The sequence below is a fragment of the Myotis lucifugus genome, unplaced genomic scaffold (genome assembly GCF_000147115.1).
Source record: "Myotis lucifugus unplaced genomic scaffold, Myoluc2.0 scaffold_285, whole genome shotgun sequence".
Classification (NCBI taxonomy): Eukaryota; Metazoa; Chordata; class Mammalia; order Chiroptera; family Vespertilionidae; genus Myotis; species Myotis lucifugus.
Genome location: NW_005871333.1, coordinates 133480 through 153199, shown reverse-complemented (window position 1 = coordinate 153199; position 19720 = coordinate 133480). Strand labels below are relative to the sequence as shown.

Sequence of the window (19720 nt, the reverse complement as noted above, 5' to 3'; positions counted from 1 at the left end):
CTAATCCATTGTGTAGATGCACCATATGATGGAAATTCAGGTTGTCTCCAAGCTTCTGCCATTTCAAATAATGCTGCAATGAGTAAGCTACAGTAAACATATTTCAAGTGTGTGTGTGTGTGTGTGTGTGGACTTGCACGGTGAGTAAGGTGGTGTGGTTTTGTCATTGTGCTGCCAAATGCTGCAACAGTTTACACTCCCACTAGCCACTTGTGAGTGCGCCTGTTTCCCCCACCTCAGCCGTTACTATGTGTTCTCAAACTTGCAGATTTTTGCCAGCCCAACGGGTGAAAATATATTTGAGTAGTTTTAATTTGCATTTCTCTTGTTACAAGAAAGCCTCATTATCTTTTGTGTGTGGTTAAAAGTTATTCGTATTGCCTCTTCTAGGAGGTGTTGAAATGTTCTGATCTCTTGTCTGCTCCACTGAGTTGTTGGTCTTTTTCTCATTGGTTTATGGGAATTCTTGATATAGTAAGGAAATTTGCCCTTAACTGTCATGAGTTTAAAGTATTTTTCGCAGCTAACTTTACTTATAGTGATTTTTACCCTACAGAATTTTTTTAATACACTCAAATATATCCTTTTTTCTTTTTTCTTCCCCCGACCCCTCTACTGTGCAACCTGCTTCGGTGCCTGCAGCCCATCGGCGGAAGCCAGCAACGGCTCGCGGCCACAGCCTGCTCTGGCATTGCGCACTGTGAGTTTTCTTCTTCACGGCTTCTGGCTTCTGTCCACACAATCAACTCTTTTTTGGAAGCATATCAAGAGACTCACACGTTAGGGGCTAGTAATACTAAAAACACCTTTTAAATTCAAGTTTTTAATTTTTAAATTAAAATCCTACATTTTTATCATGATGACTTTCTCAAAATAGTCCATTACAATCAAGACAGGCATAAATGGGCTCAGCGTCACGGGAAAGTGTGACGGACCAATCACTGACCACTTGGCGGGCCTGGATCTCACCGGGAAGGCCTGGCTTTGAGGGAGGGCCTCGGTGTGAGGCCAGCCTCTCATCCCAGCCATCCTTCCCTTTGCAAACAGAAAAGGCGATACTAATAAAGGCGATGCCGACTTAGCTCTCCCTGCCACGAAACCCTCGCTGTTTCTTTAAAAATATCATTCAGCCCTAACCAGTTTGGCTCAGTGGATAGAGCGTCGGCCTGCGGACTCAAGGGTCCCAGGTTCGATTCCGGTCAAGGGCATGTACCTTGGTTGCGGGCACATCCCCAGTAGGGGGTGTGCAGGAGGCAGCTGATCGATGTTTCTCTCTCATGGATGTTTCTAACTCTCTATCCCTCTCCCTTCCTCTCTGTAAAAAATCAACAAAAAAATTTTTTTAAAAAAATATATCATAGCTGTAACTGGTTTGGCTCAGTGGATAGAGCATCGGCCTTGGACTTAAGGGGCCCAGGTTCGATTCCGGTCAAGGGCAAGTACCTTGGTTGCGGGCACATCCCCAGTAGGAAGTGTGCAGGAGGCAGCTGATCAATGTTTCTCATTGATGTTTCTAACTCTCTATCCCTCTCCCCTCCTCTCTGCAAAAAATCAATAATATATATATATATATTTTAAAATCATTCAGTGGTCGCAGTGCCTCTGGGGCTTCCAGGAAGATTCAATGGAGAAGATCTCTTCTCCATGGCCCCTCACCTCACCTGGCTGGACAGATGCTGAGCTCGGTATTTGAGGAAGAAATTCACCAGTTTATATAAGTCGTCCTCACTCTCAACTCCAAGGGCCTGAGGGGGAACAGAAAGACGCTCAAACACCGCTTCAGGAGTCCACCTGCGGCCGGGCGTGGCGGGCCCTCGGCTCCGGGGCGCAAGAGGCTTGGCTGGCTGCCCTCCGCATCCCTGGCACCTGCCGTGGCCCGGGGTGGAGGCCATTCCGCACGGGGCAGCGCAGTGAACTGGGGACACTGGCATCGAGACGGAGTCAAGGCCCAGAGTCAGGACCTGCCCCACACAGGCCTGGGGGGTGCAGGGGTGCTAAGGGGCTGGGCCCACATCTGAGCTCAGGGCTGTGGGGGAGAATCGTCAGCCTGAGCGCTGGGCCATGAGGGAGAGGAGCCGGCAAGGGCAAGGCCAGGGACGGGCGAGACCTAAGGGACTCCGAGGCCGGCTGGCTGCGTGGAGAGTACGGAAAGGGCCAGCAGGGATGGTGAGCCCAGGGGGGCCCTGGGAGACCCACATGGGGTGGAGGCCAGGTTGGGACAACATGGGCGGCCGCCTTAGAACGAGCTCCCCCCACCCCCCACCCCATGTCCACTCCACCCGGTGGGACTCACTGAGAATATGGCGTCCAGCCTCAGCAGGTAGCACTCGCTCTTCTCCAGGGGCTGGAGAAGGCTCAGCAGCTTGCTCTCGATGAGGAAGCCCTGAGGGGGGGGGGACGGCATCTCCGCTCAGAGGCAGCGCTCAGGAGCGAGGCCCGGGCTGCAGCCTCCTCTGCGCAGCCAGCAGGGGCCCGGGACCGGCCCCAGGAGGCGGGCGCCAGGGGAAGGCCTTCGCGGGGCGCCTCGGAGCCGTCCCGGGGACAGAGCCGATCCTCACCACGGACTCGGTCCCCCATCTCGGAGGGTGCTGGCTCTTCACCCACAAGTCCCTGGGTGAACCCCCGAGGTGCCCACAGCAGCCCTGACCTGACCCAGTCACAGATTCCCACCCACAACGTCCCTTCACCGCCATGCCAGTCCCCACAGAGCTGCAGGGCCCGGCAGCAGGCAGAGAGGGGGCAGCAGGCAGAGAGGGGGCAGCAGGCAGAGGGAAGGGGGCCACTGGCAGCGACCTGGGACCGAGAGGGGAGCCCCTGCCAGCCGCCTCCTTCAGCAGGAGCTGCCTCAGGGCCAGGAGCCAACCTTGGGGCCCAAGAAAACAGTCCCAACTGCCCTCCGGGCTGGGAGGCTGCTGGCCTCGCTCCATCTCCTCCATCACCTCAAGACTGAAATCAAAGAAACACCCATCACGTTGGTAACCACCCCACCCCCCGCTGAACCAGCTCCGAGGCAGCCCCTTCCCTGAGCCGAGCGGGTTCTGCTAACATGCATGCAAGCAGCCGCAGCCCAGCGCACCCAGTCACCCATGTCCCAGGAGCTCCCCGAGAAAGGCGTGGCCACCGTCCTTGGCAGGTGGGCTCATGGAGGCGACACGGTGCCCCTTCCCTTGCAGGATGAGCATCTTGTTGGAAGTAGCAGGAGCCTGGCCTACGCCTGCCTGACACGCTGAGGGAGAACCATCTGCCGGCTGAGCCAGCCTGAGGCTCGGCCTGTCTGTAAGGTCCCCCAGCAGTACTCCCGGGCCGGGCCACGCCTGCTCCAGGCCTCAGCTGAGCCGGCGGACTCATCAGAAGAGCCCACCGGAAGCGACAGCAGGAAGTCCGCACGGCCACCCCCCTCCCCGCCCCTTCAGCCCCCGCCGAGGCCCCTCACCGACTCGTCACACAGCAGCATCAGGATCTTCCTGGTCGTGCTGGCTGAAACCTGCTTGGGCAGGTCCAGGTAAGACTCGAGCTCTTGGTCAGCCTCCGACCCCTCCTCTTCTGCAGACGGGCGGGCGGGCAGAGAAGAGCGAGAGGGAAGGAAAAGGGGATCGTTCCTTGGCCTGGCTGACGCTGAGAAACTCAACCGTCTTCCCGGAGAGCATTCACCTCTAAGAAGCCCCTTTAAGGCGCCGGCAAGTCTCTTTAGCTGAAGAAAGCCGATTGTGGGGGAAAACGGGTCGGAATAAGAGACTATCTGGAGAATTCTGCCAGTTGTGGACAGATTATAGTGCCCACTTTTGCGAATTCCATCTGCCTGGAAACATCTTACTCAAAATCCAGCCGTGCCCAGGACGTGGGAGCTCCAGACAGTGTGAGCCGGTTCACTCGTATTTCAGAGCTCAATCCAGCAGACCTGCCGCCTGGTTCCTAAACCCCAGCAGCTGGGAAGCAGCCAACCTAACGGTGGGAAAACGTTGCCTCACAGGAGGATATTACCACCAGGAACCGGTAGCTGACAGCGAGAGGCAAACATTTTCCTCATTAAAATGGAATACTTTTAAGTGTTTTAGACTATATGTTCTTCATCTGAAAATAGGAATAACAGCCATTGTACTATCCAGGTTTTACTAGTTGTTCAAGAGGCAAAATGAGATCAGATATACGAAGAGAATTTGGAAATGACAACATATGAAATTGCTGGTTGGAACGCACAATGGTACCTACAGCGCCATATCCAACAAAACCGCAGAGGCATTTACCCTCTGATCCAGCACATGCAGGAGGCAACCACTAGATCACTTCGCACATGCCCCGGCCAGGGCTGGGGATCGAGCCTGCAACCGAGGTACATGCCCTTGACTGGAATCGGACCCAGGACCCTTCAGGCCACAGGCTGATGCTCTTTCCACTGAGCCAAACCGGCTAGGGCAATGTTTCTCTCTCTCTCTCTCTCTCTCTCTCTCTCTCTCTCTCTCTCTCCTTCCCCCTTCCCTTCAGTACTTTCTCTAAAAATCAATGGAAAAAATATCCGTAGGTGAAGATTAACCAAAAAATAAAAATAAATAAAAAAATACCATTCCCTATGAAAAAGAACCAGGTCTCCTTAGAGAAATGGCTGCTTCTAAACTTGAAGCAGGAAAAGTATCATGTGAGCCTGGAACCTCTGGTCATTCTGGAAGCCAGGAAGCTGTCAAAGACGACAGGGATGGAGGGGTGGGGGGTGGGGGGGGTGTCTAAAGGACCCAGAAGGCAACACGAAGAGACTCCCACTGGCCAAAGATGGGACGATTGGAGCACCAGTAACAATAATAATTGCATCAACCAAAACATATCAAATTGGTTTAAACCCATGTGTTTACAAAGATGCTTTCTGATATATACAAAACATCACTGGTGACCTTTGGAAGATGCTAGCGCCGCAACCCATTCATTCTGCAAAGAGGGAAATAGAGAAAGAACAAGCATCTATCCTGCTTTTCCCGTACAAACTGTATCTCGGAGTCACAGGCAGTTGACGAGGGGAAGAGCCTCTTTTCAGCAGTGTCCCAGCTAACAAATGATGACACTGTGACAAAATGCAGAATATCGCCATTTTGCCATCCCTGGTGCCGTCAGTGGATCTGGCGCAATGATCGCTAACATCGCAAAAACAGAGACAGCCTGGCCCTGGAGGTGCACAGCGGTGTCCTTAGCCAAAACAAATCAAACCCGAATCGAACATCAGGCTTCTAGATCCAACTTCCAGTTCCTGAATCACGGGGGAGGGCAGAGCTATACATTAGAGACGTACCAGCCATGTCCACCGATCGTCCCCTACAGACCTCTCAGCCATGAGACCCCTCCCCCTTCTCTAGACCGCAGTTTCCTTGTTTGGAAAATGACTGGGTGGCCACTCCTCTCCCCTGCAGGCCAGGGGCAGTCAGATGCCTCACCGCTGGGCTCCCCTGGCCCAGGACTCTGTTCTCCTCACCTGTCTGCATCAGCACTTCTTCTAGTATTTGCGTGGCGGACTTCTGCTGCTGCTGAAATAGAGGCCCCACATTCTTCAGGAACCAGAAATCAGGTGCCGTCCAGGGAAGGCCCAGGTGCTGGGTGTGGATGATCCTGTCTACATCGAAGGCTCTGCTTATCAGACCCTTGGCCTCCTCTTCATTCATCACCCAAAAGTCCCGAAACTTCTCCTCGTCAATGATAACGAAATGCCTGTGAAGGAGAGATGACTGAGCATGGTCAGCGGACCCCAGGGCCTGGCTAGGGCCCCTTCCATTAGTAGGAGAGCAAGACCTGAGACAGAATTGGGGTGAATCCTGGGCCTGGCCCAATCTCTTGGGCCACTGACCCTCACCTATGACAGACTGAAAGCCATCCCAGGAAGTCTCCAGAAAAGGGAGATGACGCGCAAATAGAGGAACGAGGCAGACAGCACAAAGGACTCTTGGGTGCCCTGGCCCAGCTCCCAAAAAAAGCTGCTGATATCAAAGTCTAGTGAAACCGCGGCCACCACCAACCCGACCCCTGCGGCCTCTATTCTAAGACCCAAGTCCCTGAAATACCTCATGGCTTTCTGCAGCTCCTTGAATTGTATCACCAGGCGTTTGTAGTCTGAGGTTAGTGACTGGTTCTCCTCCTGAAACTGCTTTATCTGCTTGGCGTACTTGGATCGCATATTGTTCAGTACATCGTGCAGGCTGGGTAAAGGAGGGAAAAGCCAGTGCTGCTGAGCAGAAGGTGTAATGTCCTCTCACCTACTTCGCTGGGTTCCACAGAACCCAGGACCCAGCATGGAAGGGCAGAAAACCCTCCCCCATAGTCCCCAACGCAGCTCCAGCTGTGATCAAGGGGAGGAAGGCAGCAGGGGGTCATGGGAGCGGCCAGAAGTAAACGCATTTTAAACCCCCCCAGAAGCCCAAACCCACCAAGAGGCCACCTCCTATGCAAGAGTGCGACTGAATCTTCCTCAACACACCATTTGTCAGTGTCCCTCCCTGGCACCAACCTCACTTATTAAAAATCTCAACTTCTGACCTCCTGAAATAAGGCAGATAGGAAGGAAAAAACTAAAAGTGCGCATCACAAGCCTACGATACATGAGTCCTCCAATATATAAGCCCTCCGTCCTCAAAGAGCTGATGCTGTTAACAGGTCCAATAACTCATTCATTCATTTATCAAACATGAAAGGTCTCTTTCGTGCCAAAGATCTGTTCCAACACAGAGATGAATAAGAGATATCCATCCAGTCGGAGACAAAGACAAACATTAATTAAGGGACGGTGTGAGAAAGGCTATAGGAGACGCACACCAGTGCCCGGGGAGCCCAGCGGTGAGGCATCTGACTGCCCCTGGCCTGCAGGGGAGGGGAGTGGCCACGGGTTCCAGCACAGTGACTGCGACAACCTGGCCAGTAGCGCTGAGGATGCCGGCCTGCCTGCCGCAGCTCCCCGCCTGCCGGCTAACAGGAGCTCTGCGCATGGAAACTTGTCGCATGAAATATGCATGGCAGGCACAGCTTTGAGACCCGGGACCAAGCTTCAGACTTCAAACTCCTGGAGAGGTGTCTTATGTCAGTGCCCCATTTACACAGGAGCTGAGAGCTCGAAGGCTGACAGAGTTTAAGTTGGAAAATTCTAAAAATAACGTTTTCCCTCTGAAGCATTGTTCTGAAATAATCAGAAGGTCCCTAAAACACCAACACTGATCATTCATATTTTCATCCTCAATAATAAGTGAAAATGAGTGAACTTGGTCTCTGATAAAAAAGAAGTATCTAATTCATTTTCTTTTTTGAAAATATATTCTTATTGATTTCAGAGAGGAAGGGAGAGGGAGGGATAGAAACATCAAATGATGACGGAGAATCATTGATGGGCTGCCTCCTGCACGCCCCACACTGGGGATCGAGCCCCAAACCCAGGGATATGCCCTGACTGGGAACTGAACCATGATCTCCTGCTTCATAGTCTCCACGCTCAACCACTGAGCCACACTGGCCGGGCTAATTCGTTTTCTTAACTGTAGCATTCTAGGAGACCTTCCATATATAGGTGTCAAAAATAAAATTTTTTTAGTCGCCATCCCAAAGTGTTTTTTCAACGTTATTTAGTAAAGGAGTTTCCTTGTGCCACCTGGTTACAGAAGTCAATGACACAAAGATAAACCCCAGTGGCACCCTGACGGTCTGAGCAAGGCAGCAGGAAAGGAGTGGACGGGAAGCTATGGCTGCAAGTCAGGTCCTCGGTGCCTGGCCGAAAACTAGGGGCGAAGGGGAGTGAGGAGGGGAGGGGACTGGAAACCCGGGAGGGTCAGCAAGGCTCGTTCCAGAAAGTGTACCCTGGAGATGACCGGGACTCTTCCAGGCAAAGCGAGGAGGTGAGGCTGGGATTAGGAATATGAAGTTGGTAGTCGTAACAAAGAAGTGATATTCAAAGCCGCGAGACTGATGTTCAGGGCATTGAAATTTTAAAAAAAGGGGAGGTGGCAGAGAGGGGTAAAATGCTTTCCAGAATAACTTATCAGGCAAGAAAAAGCAGAACCACCCAAGGAAACAAATTAGGAATAAATTGAGAAAGAAGAGCATATCTTTTAGCGTCATGCGAACCAGAGGAGAACATTTCTGAGATTCGGTGATTATCCAACAATAACAGGACAAGGCCTGAGGGGAAGCCGTGGTGCTTGGCTAGAGTGGCATCATTGGCACCCTACAGAGGGAAGTTTCTGTCCAATGATGGGGTCACGGGTCAAATTATGAATGTCGGAGGAGGGCGGAGGGGCAAAGGGCGAGGAAAGGAACAAGGAAAAAGGAAGCAAGAAGAGAAAAAAGACAGTGTGCACCCAGCGGAGCAGCAGGGCCGGTGCGAGGGTTTTCAAGAGAAGGGAAACCGTGTACATTTGACGGCAGAGGGAAGAGCCAGTGGAGGTGGTGGTGGGGATGGTGCCGCTCACGGTGCTGCCATGTGGATCGGGAACCCACGCTCGGCCTCCGCACTTCCTCCCTCCCATCCTACCAAGCCCCTTCTCCCACTGAGCAAACGTTCAATCAAACATCTACCTTCCTGATCCCTTCCACTTTGCCCTGGGACCTGTCACATCCCCACATTCCCAGCTCACTTTTTGCTGTAAACTCTTTCCTAGGAGGAGGTGGGGGAACCAGTTGAATGTATTATCTTTTCTAAAAATAAAAATCTCTTCTAATAAAGTCAGCTCTATTTTTTACAGTTTACACTCCTGCGAAAGGGCAGCGTTCGAGCCCACACTCTTTGCAGCACGGAGGGCCCAGGAGAAGGGGGCCCACAGCCAGCTCACCGGTTCATCTTCCTCTTCTGCTGGGACTTGATCATCGTGCTCTCTTCGTCTCTCTTCTTCAGCACCTGGAAGTTGTACTCCAGCTTCTCTTGGTTTAGCTGGTAAGTTGCTTTCATTTGCTGAAGCTGTTGCTCGAGAATCTAAAGTTAAAGTTTTTTAAAAAAATAATACTCATTGGCCCTGGTATAATTTGTTACACCTGAGGGTCCCTGATGGCGCATTCTGGAGTCAGACCAGAGGAACCTTAAGGACACATGTCCCACCTGAACCCTTAGAAAATCTATCAGGAGAGGCAAGTTGAAGGCCAACCTGGCGCGTTAGAGATCTGAGTCACCCCCTAGAAATACCATAAAGGTTAATGTTACCATGGAAACCTGCAGTGTTCCCACTCTGGCCTTCCCATGGGCAGGGTTAGTGTTTAGCAGGCCATGTTCATTTTAAGGGAGGACAGACAACGCCATCCTTATTTTGGGGGGTTTCCGTTAGCTGTATTCATGCATTCAGCAAATATAGGGTGTCCCCCAAAATGTATACACACACTTTGAATAATTATAAAAGCAGCGCTTATTAAAAATACATTTCATTTTCCAAATTGGGCTATCTGCCGTTAAAGTGTGCATTCATTTTTGGGGACGCCTTGTATTGACTGATCGCCTATATCAGTGATGGCGAACCTTTTGAGCTCGGCGTGTCAGCATTTTGAAAAACCCTAACTTAACTCTGGTGCCGTGTCACATATAGAAATTTTTTGATCTTTGCAACCATAGTAAAACAAAGACTTATATTTTTGATATTTATTTTATATATTTAAATGCCATTTAACAAAGAAAAATCAACCAAAAAAATGAGTTCGAGTGTCACCTCTGACACGCGTGTCATAGGTTCGCCATCACTGGCCTATATAGTATGTCAGACACTTTACTCGGTGCTGCTGGGAGAACACGGGTGAGAAAGGCACAGTCCTGCCCTGTCCAGGAGAGAGACAGATAACAAGGGGCAGATAAGAATTAAGAGAAGGGTGAGCGCAGGGCGGCATGGGGCCCATGAGAGGAGTACTTTCGAGGCCAGGGCAGGGACCCCTGAAAAGATGGCATCGGCATGCCTAACTGAGACCTGGAGAATGGGGAGGAGTTACTCTGGTGGAGGTACACCTGAGCGGGGAAAGTTCTAGAGAGACTGCTTTGGGGAAACCCCGGGCACTTTAAGATTGAGGTCTGAGGCCGAGGATGGCCAGAAATGAGGCTGACACAGCAGCAGGGCCTGACCAAGCAGGGAACTGAACGCTTCATCCTGAAGGCAGTGGAGGGCCCCTGGCGATGTGAAGCAGAAGAGTGGAGTGGCCGGTCCAGGCAGGGGAGAAAGACCATGCTGGCAGCCCGGGGGAGATAAATGAGAGGCGGCAAGCTGGAGGCAGGGCAGATACCGCCAGGCTTGCTCATGCCCTTCCTGGGTGGACAGGCAGGAAGCAGGATGCACGTGAGTGTAGCCAGATCTCGATAAGCAGCGACAAGTCACAGTGCTCTTTCAACCGCCTCCCCACCTCCCTCCGCCAGGGAATCCGCAGAGGAAGTGATCCCAGCCGCTATCACTGCCCCGTGAGCCACCTCAAGGAGGGCCTGGCCGGGAGACGAGGCAGAGGAGGACAAAGGTGCTGTGACACTTTGTCAGGGTGAGTCATTTCCCGGTCCTGTGGGATCCCGGGATCCCCACCTTGTAACTGGAGGGATTGGTCAGCAATCCCCGAGATTTTCAACCTCCGCTCAGGGACCAGGGTTTGAACGGCCCCTCAGAACGGCCCCTCTCCATTCTTTAACAGGTGGTCAATGAAGAGCCACACTGGTCGCTGGGATGGTAACCAACGTGCCTCTCCATTTCTCTGCTTGTTTAGTCAAATTTTTATTTACTTTTACTAGTCATACGGTTTTCTCGGTAACAACGTTTCCTGGTTGAGAAGCCAATGTTTGCTCATTATGGAAAATACAGTGAGGAAAAAGAAGAAGACATAGGAGAAGGGGAGGAAAAACTACCCATAATTCACTTCCCAAAGGCAACTCTGTTAACATAGTGACATGCATCCTTCCTGTATCCTTCACATTCTATACCCTATTTTCCTCCCTTCATATTACAACGTAAGAATTGTCCATGTTCATCAAGTTTTATTAACATCATGTTAATGGTGCATACTTGTGTATAATAACTTACCCTATACGAAGTATGTGCGGGATATTTATCATATTTTACCATGTCCCTACAATTGTATATTTAGATTGTTTTGATCATTTTAAATATTAACATAATTCTGGGAACAACTGGATAGAAAACCTTTGGGCTATTTTTTTTTTCTTAAACTAGATTCTCAGAAGTGAAATTACCAGGTCAAAGGCTCTCGATACATGGCTTTCCAAAGGGCAATTTATGGCCGACACGCCCACTGGCCGTGTGCACACATGCCCCTTCCCCACGCCCTGTCAGCGCTGAGCGCGGCACAGGGCAGGCTGTGCGGTTCTGAGTGCAGGCCCGGCCCTTGGGCGGGGTGCTGGGGGTGGGGCAGGGAGCTGCCCGGAGCTGCACGCCACTCTTCCCGAGCATGATTCAGCTTACTTTGAAAACTTCTGGCTGGAACAACATCCCTAAGGGCCTATGGAAGATGCTGACCGTGCAGCCTCTGTTCAGGTGCCATTAGCCTGGCCGGTCCCAGGCTGAATGCTTCTCAGCCCTGTGCCCCTCTAGGGATGGCCAGGTATCTTCAGGGAAAGGGGCTGCCATGATTTATGCTTCCATGCCCAGATGAAACCCGTCCTCCCGCTGCCAGGGCAACCAGCCCTGCACACAGGGAGGGGACTGGTCTGTGAGGTGGCACAGCACCAAGTCCAATAGAAAAGCTCCAGGTTGGATGGTGACAGCGGAGAAAGCAGGGACATACACGGAGGAGGAGGGTCTCCAGAGCGGCTCTGGGTTTGGAAGGACAATGAGAGGCTGTCCCGGTCTTCCCTCTGATCGTGGGCAGCCCTGGGCCCCGGAGCGCCTGGCCGTCTGCTCCGATGATGCCCAGGGACCTGCTCCTCGTAGCTTTGCAATAAGCCCTTATCACGTAGAGGTCACTTCCCAGACTCCCCCAGACACAGGACAGTTTTAATATTATGACACAGTGACAGCGCGAGTTATAAACACAAGGTCTGTCCCGTGAACTTTCGTGTAACTTTCCTTCTTCAAGGCAGATAATTACACAACAGTAGCTATTTCCTACATCCGACATCTTGGAAGGAAAAAAATGTCACTGGTGTCACTCTTTTGGTTAGTTTTGTGAAAACACCACTAGTGTCTCACCCCCATGAACACAATTTACAAAACTCTGAACTAACACGTAACTAGGTCATGTCTTTCCTTTGTGACCTGAAAGAACTTAAATCTGTGCTGATTTTCTAGGCAAATAGTAATACTAACCCGTCACGTGACGGCTTTAATTTGCATCGCTTTGCTTGTGCGTGCAGCTGAATATTTATTAGCGATTTTATTTCCTCTTGTGGAACACGTTTGCTCCTGCTCTTTGCAAGTTACGTTCTTAGAGGACTGGCGCCCGGAGGCGCCAGCGATGTGCTGGGCCCCTCTCCTTACCATCTCTACGAACCACAGGTCAGCCACTCCTTCACTCAGCTCTGTCCCAAGGCAGCCCGGGGCCGGGGGGGGGGGGGGGGGTGGGGGGGGGGTGAATTCAAGTTCACGACGTCATTTAGGAGTTACTGGCTGTGCTGTCACTGAACTTACAGAACTGATCGCAGTCTGTGCCTCTTACAGTACAGAGTCTGCGGCTGGCAATGACAGGAATTGCACTGCTCACTGTTTGCAACACCCATGCTCACCTATTTCAGTACCACTGACTCTATTGCTAATTATCTCAGGGTTTCGTCTCAACATACAGCCGTTCTTGATTGCCACACATTGAGTACAGTTTATGTTTTAAAATAATGATGCATTATGTTAAATGTCTTCACTCATTTTTCAATTATCCAAAGATAATTGTATTCAGCAAAGTTGTACTTTATGTTGTGATTAATATTCTGGTATTAAAAGTAATAGCCCCTAAAGTTGAACTAAACCATTTTACAAGTTTAAATGAGCACATAAGGCCCTTAAAACACACACACACACACACACACACACACACACACTTTTACTTCCTGCATCAAGAACTAAGCTTTTCTGGCAGCTTTATGGGGGCGGAGGCGGGGGGTGCGGGCCAGGGGGCGGGCAGAGTGCACCATGTTTCTGGGCTTCTCTTTGCTCATCATAATGTGACCTGACTGGCAGAATGCACTTGAAAAGTACACATTCTTGTTTTTTTCTTCTACTTTACCCATCAAACCAAACCTTTCTGTTTTTGTAATTTGCACACACTCTAGTTCCATATTTCAGAACTGAAACAGTGCTACAAATTAGTTAGGAAGATCAAATGTGATGTTGCACTGCATGACACATCTACTTGGCAAAGATCGATGCTACTTGACTTTAATGTCCAGTGAAGGTGTGGCTAAGAGGCACTATGACTAAGTCCAATTTACTAAAATATCATAGGCATTGCAATACGGGAAGTCTCTGGTCTGATTATATTCTCCCATTAAAGGGATAATGCGGTACAGCGTACTCTTGGTTTCCATTCTAACACAGGAAAGATCCACTTTGCAGGGAACTGCACACACTTTCCCACTCTGAGTATCACCATCAGCCTGCCCCCCACATACCTACACTTCACCATCAGTCCTTCCAGACACGGGGAGCCAGGACTGCCAGGTCTCCCAGGCTCGGGGCCCCTCTGTCCCTCACTTCCTTAGTCTTACCTCACCTCCACACCCCTATAATCTTCCCATGTACCAGAAGGTTTTGGTTTTGGTCAAGCATTTAAAAATTAAGAACACAAGGTCCCACTCCTACAACTCAATAGCAAACAATAAATTACCCAATTAGAAAGTGGGTGAAGGACCTGAACAGACATTTCTCCAAAGACATACAAATGGCCAACAGGTATGTGAAAAGTGCTCAACATCACTATTCATCAGGGAAATTAAAAGCAAAACTACAATGAAATGCCACCCTACACCTGTTAGGATGATTATGATCAAAATAACAAAGAAAAACAAGTGTTGTCAAGGATGTGGAGAGAAGAGAACCCTTGTACCCTGTTGGTAAGAATGTAAATGGGTGCAGCCACTATGGAAACAATACGGAGGCTCCTTAAAAAAATTAAAAATAGAATTATCTTTTTTTTTTTTTTTTGTTAATTCTCACTGAAGGATTTTTTTCCCCATTGATTTTAGAGAGGGTGGAAGGAAGTAGGGAAGGAGAGAGAGAGGAGAGAGGAGAGAGAGAGAGAGAGAGAGAGAGAGAGAGAGAGAGGCATTGATGTGAGAGAGCCATATCAATTGGCTGCCCTTGACTAGAATCAAACCCGTGACCCTTCAGTTCGCAATCCGATGCTCTAACCACTTAGCAACACCGGCCAGGGCTAAATAGAATTATCATTTGACCCAGCAGTCCCAATTCTGGGAATGCATCCACAGGAACTAAAATCTGGATTTTGAAGAGATATCTGTATTCCGTGTTCATTGAAGCATTATTCACAATAGCCAAGATGTGAAAACAAACTAAATGTCCAGCAATGGACTAATGGATAAAGAAAACACAGCCTATACATACAATGGAATATTATTCAGCCTGAAAAAAGGAAGGAAATTCTGCCATATGCCACAATATGGATGGACCTGGAGGATGTTATGCTAAGTGAAATAAACCAGACACAGAAAGATCTGCATTTGGGATCTAAAATAGTCCAACTCATAAAAGCAGAGAGTAGAATTTGCTACCAGGGCTGCCAGGGGCTGGGGGTAGGGGAAATGGGGAGGCATTGGTCAAAGGATACCAAGTTTTGGTCACACGGGATGAATAAGTTCCGGAGATTTACTGTACAACAGGGGGCCTGTGGTTAACAATTCCATATTGTAGACTTAAATTTTTGCTAAAAGGCTAGATCTTATATTAAGTGCTCTTACCACAAATGAAAAAACACAACAACAACAACAAAAGAACACGACATTCCATTATTTCTCTGTTTGAGGTCAATGGGGTATAGTTTTGCCACATAAATTATCATATTACCCAGATAACTTCAGAAAGCTTAACAATAGCCATTTTCATTAACAAGTGTAATGTATGCAGCCCACACAAATAGTACTGCTCTATTACAGACTCTATTGTTCTTTGTCAGTTACTCTCATTTCCATGACATTAATATGAGAAAGGCCAAGGAAAATTCTCCAGACTGGTAAAAATATTTGTAGTCTAATGGGGCTTTTTATTTCACTTCTTCATGTAAAATGACAAGAGGTGTAAGAACTAAAACTCTACCAAAGGCTATGTGGAAAAATTGTCATCTAACATGCTTTTCTAGTGGAGACAGAAATGAATAGACCGAGCTTGAACAGTAAGATGAAAGCGTATTGCATCTGAATGTAATTGCAGATGTACTCTTTAAAACTGATGTTAAAACACGGGATCTAGACTTGGAAAGAACTTTAGAAACGAGAAAGTCTAAGCTCCTTCCCACGGCAGGGACCCTCCCACTGAAGACAGACGGTCATTCTGCCTTTGAATCCTCTCCGAGATCTGGGACTCTGTTTGGAGGGCTAACCTTTTCTACATCAGATAGTTCTCAGAATCTGCCCTACAGCAACGTCCACCCGTCAGGCAGGGGGCTGTTTGGAATAATGGCAAAGATACCGGCTATCGAGCCAGAGAGAACGGGGTTTGAGTCTGGGGGATACCATTTACCTGATAAGGACCTTGTCTCCGAGCCTCAGTTTTCGGGCATCGAAGATGCTGCTAGTGATTTCTCCCTTTCCTGTTAATGTAAGGATTAGAGAAACTGCCTACACGGCCTGGAATATGGAAGACACTCATTAGATGGCCACTGGCCTGGTTTCGGCCCTGGGACACGGCTAACATTTCCCTCTGCTCAGCTAAAATGCACAATTCTCTCAGTGCTTTCCAGACCCCTTTAGGCATCTTGGCGGTTCTCCCCTAGTTTACTGAAGAGAGGACGTCTTCACGTAGATCTTGCACGTGAGTGCCTTCAGAGACGGCCGTGCAAAAGAAAGCAGGTCAGCAACAAATACCTGCTCAATGGACCACTCGGCAATGTTACTGGCAGACGAGGATGAGGGCTCCCAGGGCTCTCCGCCTGCTCTGGCTGAGGCATGCGTGGTACCTGCACGTCCTGCTCCAGCTTGATCTTAATCATGTTGTACTCTTCGAAGTCCCAGATCCTCTGCTTGCTCAGCTGCTTCTCATAGTCCTCGACCTTCTTGAGGCGGTTCATGAGATACTCCAGCTGAAGGCAGGGGAAGACGAGGGGAAGTCAGGCCCCGTCCCTGTCCCTGTCCCGGCTCAATCCGTCAGGGGCCTGACGGGTGTGGCACAGGGCACGTCTGCAAGTGTCAGGACTCCCGAGGGATCTGTTGGTGCTCAGAAGCCCCTATGCCAGTGATGGCGAACCTATGACACGCGTGTGTCAGAGGTGACACGCGAACTCATTTTTTTGGTTGATTTTTCTTTGTTAAATGGCATTTAAATATATAAAATAAATATCAAAAATATAAGTCTTTGTTTTACTCTGGTTGCAAATATCAAAAAATTTCTATATGTGACACGGCACCAGAGTTAAGTTAGGGTTTTTCAAAATGCTGACACGCCGAGCTCAAAAGGTTTGCCATCACTGCCCTCTGCCCAAGGCTTTGAATTGCTCAATGGGGCCCTTACTCCGGAAGTTCCAAGAGGAATGCTCCAGGAGGAAGCTAAGCACACGGGGATGTCAAGCACAGTGGAGGGAGCAGTCAGCAACCTTGTCATAACTCCTGTGCGGTGCCAGGGGGTACGAGACTTATCGGGGCGACCACCTCACAAGGTATATAAATGTCTGAGCACGGTGTTGTGCACCTAAAACTAATATCATATTGTGTGTCAGCTGTAACTGGAAAATAAATGGGGCGGGGAGGGGGGAGGGGAATAAGTGAAGCACAGACCCTGTGGGCAGATGTCTGTATTTCTTAAAAAAGAGGAAAAGGATCCCGTGAACCTTGGTCAAGTTGTTTCTTTGTGCCTTACATTTCTGAAATAAAGTGATGGCCCCGCACCCTTGAAAATGTGTCTTAAAGCACTTTCTTGGGCCACAGAAATATCCCTGGCTGAGAGAGATGCCCAGGAAACAAGGGAGGGAGAAAGTGGCAGGACCGTGGAAACCACAGCGAGCCGCCAAGGTGGCCCCGCGGCCAGGGGTAGGGGCCCCCGGCAGGGCCACACCGATGAACGAAGAGCAGCACTGCCCGTCCGCCATGGCCACCCTCCCCAGGCTACACCGGACCAGCTATCCCAGCCGTGGGCAAACTACAGCCCGCGGGCCGGATCCGGCCCGTTGGAAATGAATAAAACTAAAAAAAAAAAAAAAAAAAAAAGACCGTACCCTTTTATGTAATGATGTTTACTCTGAATTTATATTAGTTCACACAAACACTCCATCCATGCTTTTGTCCCGGCCCTCCGGTCCAGTTTAAGAACCCATTGTGGCCCTCGAGTCAAAAAGTTTGCCCACCCCTGGGCTATCCCGTCACAGAAGACATCGCCCAGCCTGCACGGACCACCCGTGACACCCCCATCCCTCCCCGCCCCCACCTACCTCTTTGGCGTTGTGAGCCTGCAGCGCCCGCTCCCATTTCTTCTTATTACTGGACAGGAGCTCCTGCCGCTCCACCTCAAATGCTTTCTACGACCGAGAAGGAAAAGGGCTCTGGTGTCCGTTCGGCGTAGGCAGGTCCCACGGTATCCAAGAGCCCACACCAACCACACACAAACCCAAGGCAGACACGCCGAGGTTCGCGGGGCCAAAGGACTGCCGAAGGAGCTGCGTGGAAATTCGTGTTATAAAGCGTGTCCTCCACACAAGTTTGGAGAGGAAATGTGCCAACCGCCCTGTGGCTGAATCAGTCTCCGAGGCAGGGAGCTGGAGGGAGGCCAATGCCCCTGTTGGCAGTCGCAGGGCAAACCCTGGCCTCCGATGCAACCATGCCTAGGGTTGGTGCGTGCTGTGGTTGGGGTTCCCGTGAAGCCACGGCAGCCTGGAGCTCACGGGGAGACCTGGGCCGCAGAAATGAGTCTATAACAATACAAAGAGAGAGGGGCCCCTCCTCCTGGCTCCCTTTCACTTTGGAAAGATCTAAGTCCCCGTTTCAATTTAATGTTTCACTCAAAGTACTGATTCCTGAGCCCTGTTTGGCATTCATTCCCCTTTCCCATCCCTCATCCCTGACTATCATAAACAAATCAGATCATTAACGGTTATGCAACACTAGGCTCCCTCCTCCACTGCTCTCACCCTTACCCAGGTTCATATTCTTCCAAAGCCCTTATCACCACCTGTCAAGTTATTTGCTTAGCAATGTGCCTGCTTGCTGTCTAGCTGCCCCCTACAGAGCACAGGTTTCGTCCAGGACCTTGTTCTGTCCATGGCTGTATCCAGCCCCTGGCACCGTGCCTGGCAACAGCAGATGCTTGGTGAATATTTGTTAGATGAGTAAATAAGCCCATGAAAGCCAAGGGCAGAGACAGGAAGTGGAGGACCAAGACCCCTGGGCCCCTCCTTAGGTGGTGAGGACAGAACAGCCCTCCTCCCCGGGCAGAAAGCGGGCCTTGCACCCCGTCACCTCGATGTGGTTGAGCTCCTGGCGGAAGGTCCTCATCACAGTCTTCACTTGCTCCTCCATCCGCTCCAGGAGCACACAGATGTCTTCCGACTGCTTCTTCAAGTCCTTCACATACTGGTCATCCTTTATTTTTAACTCCTAGAAAAGACATGTCCAAGGCTGGCCGCAAACGGAGACCCCTCTCCTCAGCATCTGTGACCACTCAGAATCACAGCTGCACAAGGAGAAGGTGGCTTCGGGGCGCTGCGGGGCGGGCGGGCAGGCTTGGCTCAGGGCCCAGCTCTGAAGGGGCCGCCCAGGATCAAAGCCTCCATTCCTGCTGAGGCAACGTCCCTGCAACGTCCCCGAAAGCCCAGGTGTGCCCGCCGAGCCACTGGTGTCCAGGCTCCACCGTGGGAACATACCACTGCAGACTAAGTCCCACCCCTTAACTACACACATACAGGTTTCTATTAGGAAGCCAATCGTTCTAGAATGACTACCCAGCTTTTTCTTCTGGCTAAGGTGGCTCGCCTGAGCTGTGAGGCATCCTGAGGCCTGAAGTCAGGCCTCCACATTTGTTCATTCAGGAGAAGCAAACCAGTCACCCAGTTATACGCCCCCAGCCGACCCCACTGGGCCGGCACCGAGGGACCCGGGCCTCTTGCCTGCTGTAACTCGCTGATGAGCTTGTTCTTATCTTCTATCAGCCCCGCACAGTGCACCTGCTGGGAGTTGAGCAGTTCCCACAGTTCCTGGGGAATTTTCTTGTGTATGCCCTCCTCCCACTTGGCGGTGATGTCATCAAATTTGTCCTGGCTGGTCTTGACTTCGTTCTCCAGTTTTTCAAGCCTGCAAACACAAACACCGCAGGCCACGCCAGCTCAGCTTCCGATGCTGCCTTCCCGCAGCGCAGGCAGGTCCTCCAGACTCTATAAAACAGGGCTGGGTACCAAGCACTACCTCCCGATACACCCACCCAGACCAAACCAGGCTCTGAGAAATCTTTTCGTTTAATGCTTGACTATAAGTGACTGAGACCAAATAAAGTGACACATAACAAAAACAGATCAACAGTAAAGCTAAACACACGCACATACGGATCAAGAGTCAGTTGGTCACCTACTTGTGCGTAAGAAGATGGTGACACACAGTAGTTCAATACTTGGTTCCTGGAGTTCCATGCCTTGTGTTCAAGCCCTGGCTCTG

The 19720-nt window shown here is 50.4% G+C and overlaps 1 protein-coding gene across 1 annotated transcript in view; it reads right to left on the bottom strand.

Moving 5' to 3' along the window:
• The window catches only part of DRC1 (dynein regulatory complex subunit 1), a 31924-nt gene that overhangs the window by 4295 nt on the left and 7909 nt on the right, over window positions 1–19720 (bottom strand). The window contains exons 3-12 of the mRNA XM_023763451.1: window positions 19180–19363; window positions 18533–18670; window positions 17509–17595; window positions 16045–16167; window positions 8787–8926; window positions 6039–6173; window positions 5456–5688; window positions 3434–3543; window positions 2294–2383; window positions 1662–1745 (exon numbers count right to left, since the gene is read on the bottom strand). Of these exons, the coding sequence (XP_023619219.1) occupies window positions 1662–1745; window positions 2294–2383; window positions 3434–3543; window positions 5456–5688; window positions 6039–6173; window positions 8787–8926; window positions 16045–16167; window positions 17509–17595; window positions 18533–18670; window positions 19180–19363 (1324 nt within the window). The remainder of the gene's footprint in view (window positions 1–1661; window positions 1746–2293; window positions 2384–3433; window positions 3544–5455; window positions 5689–6038; window positions 6174–8786; window positions 8927–16044; window positions 16168–17508; window positions 17596–18532; window positions 18671–19179; window positions 19364–19720) is intronic.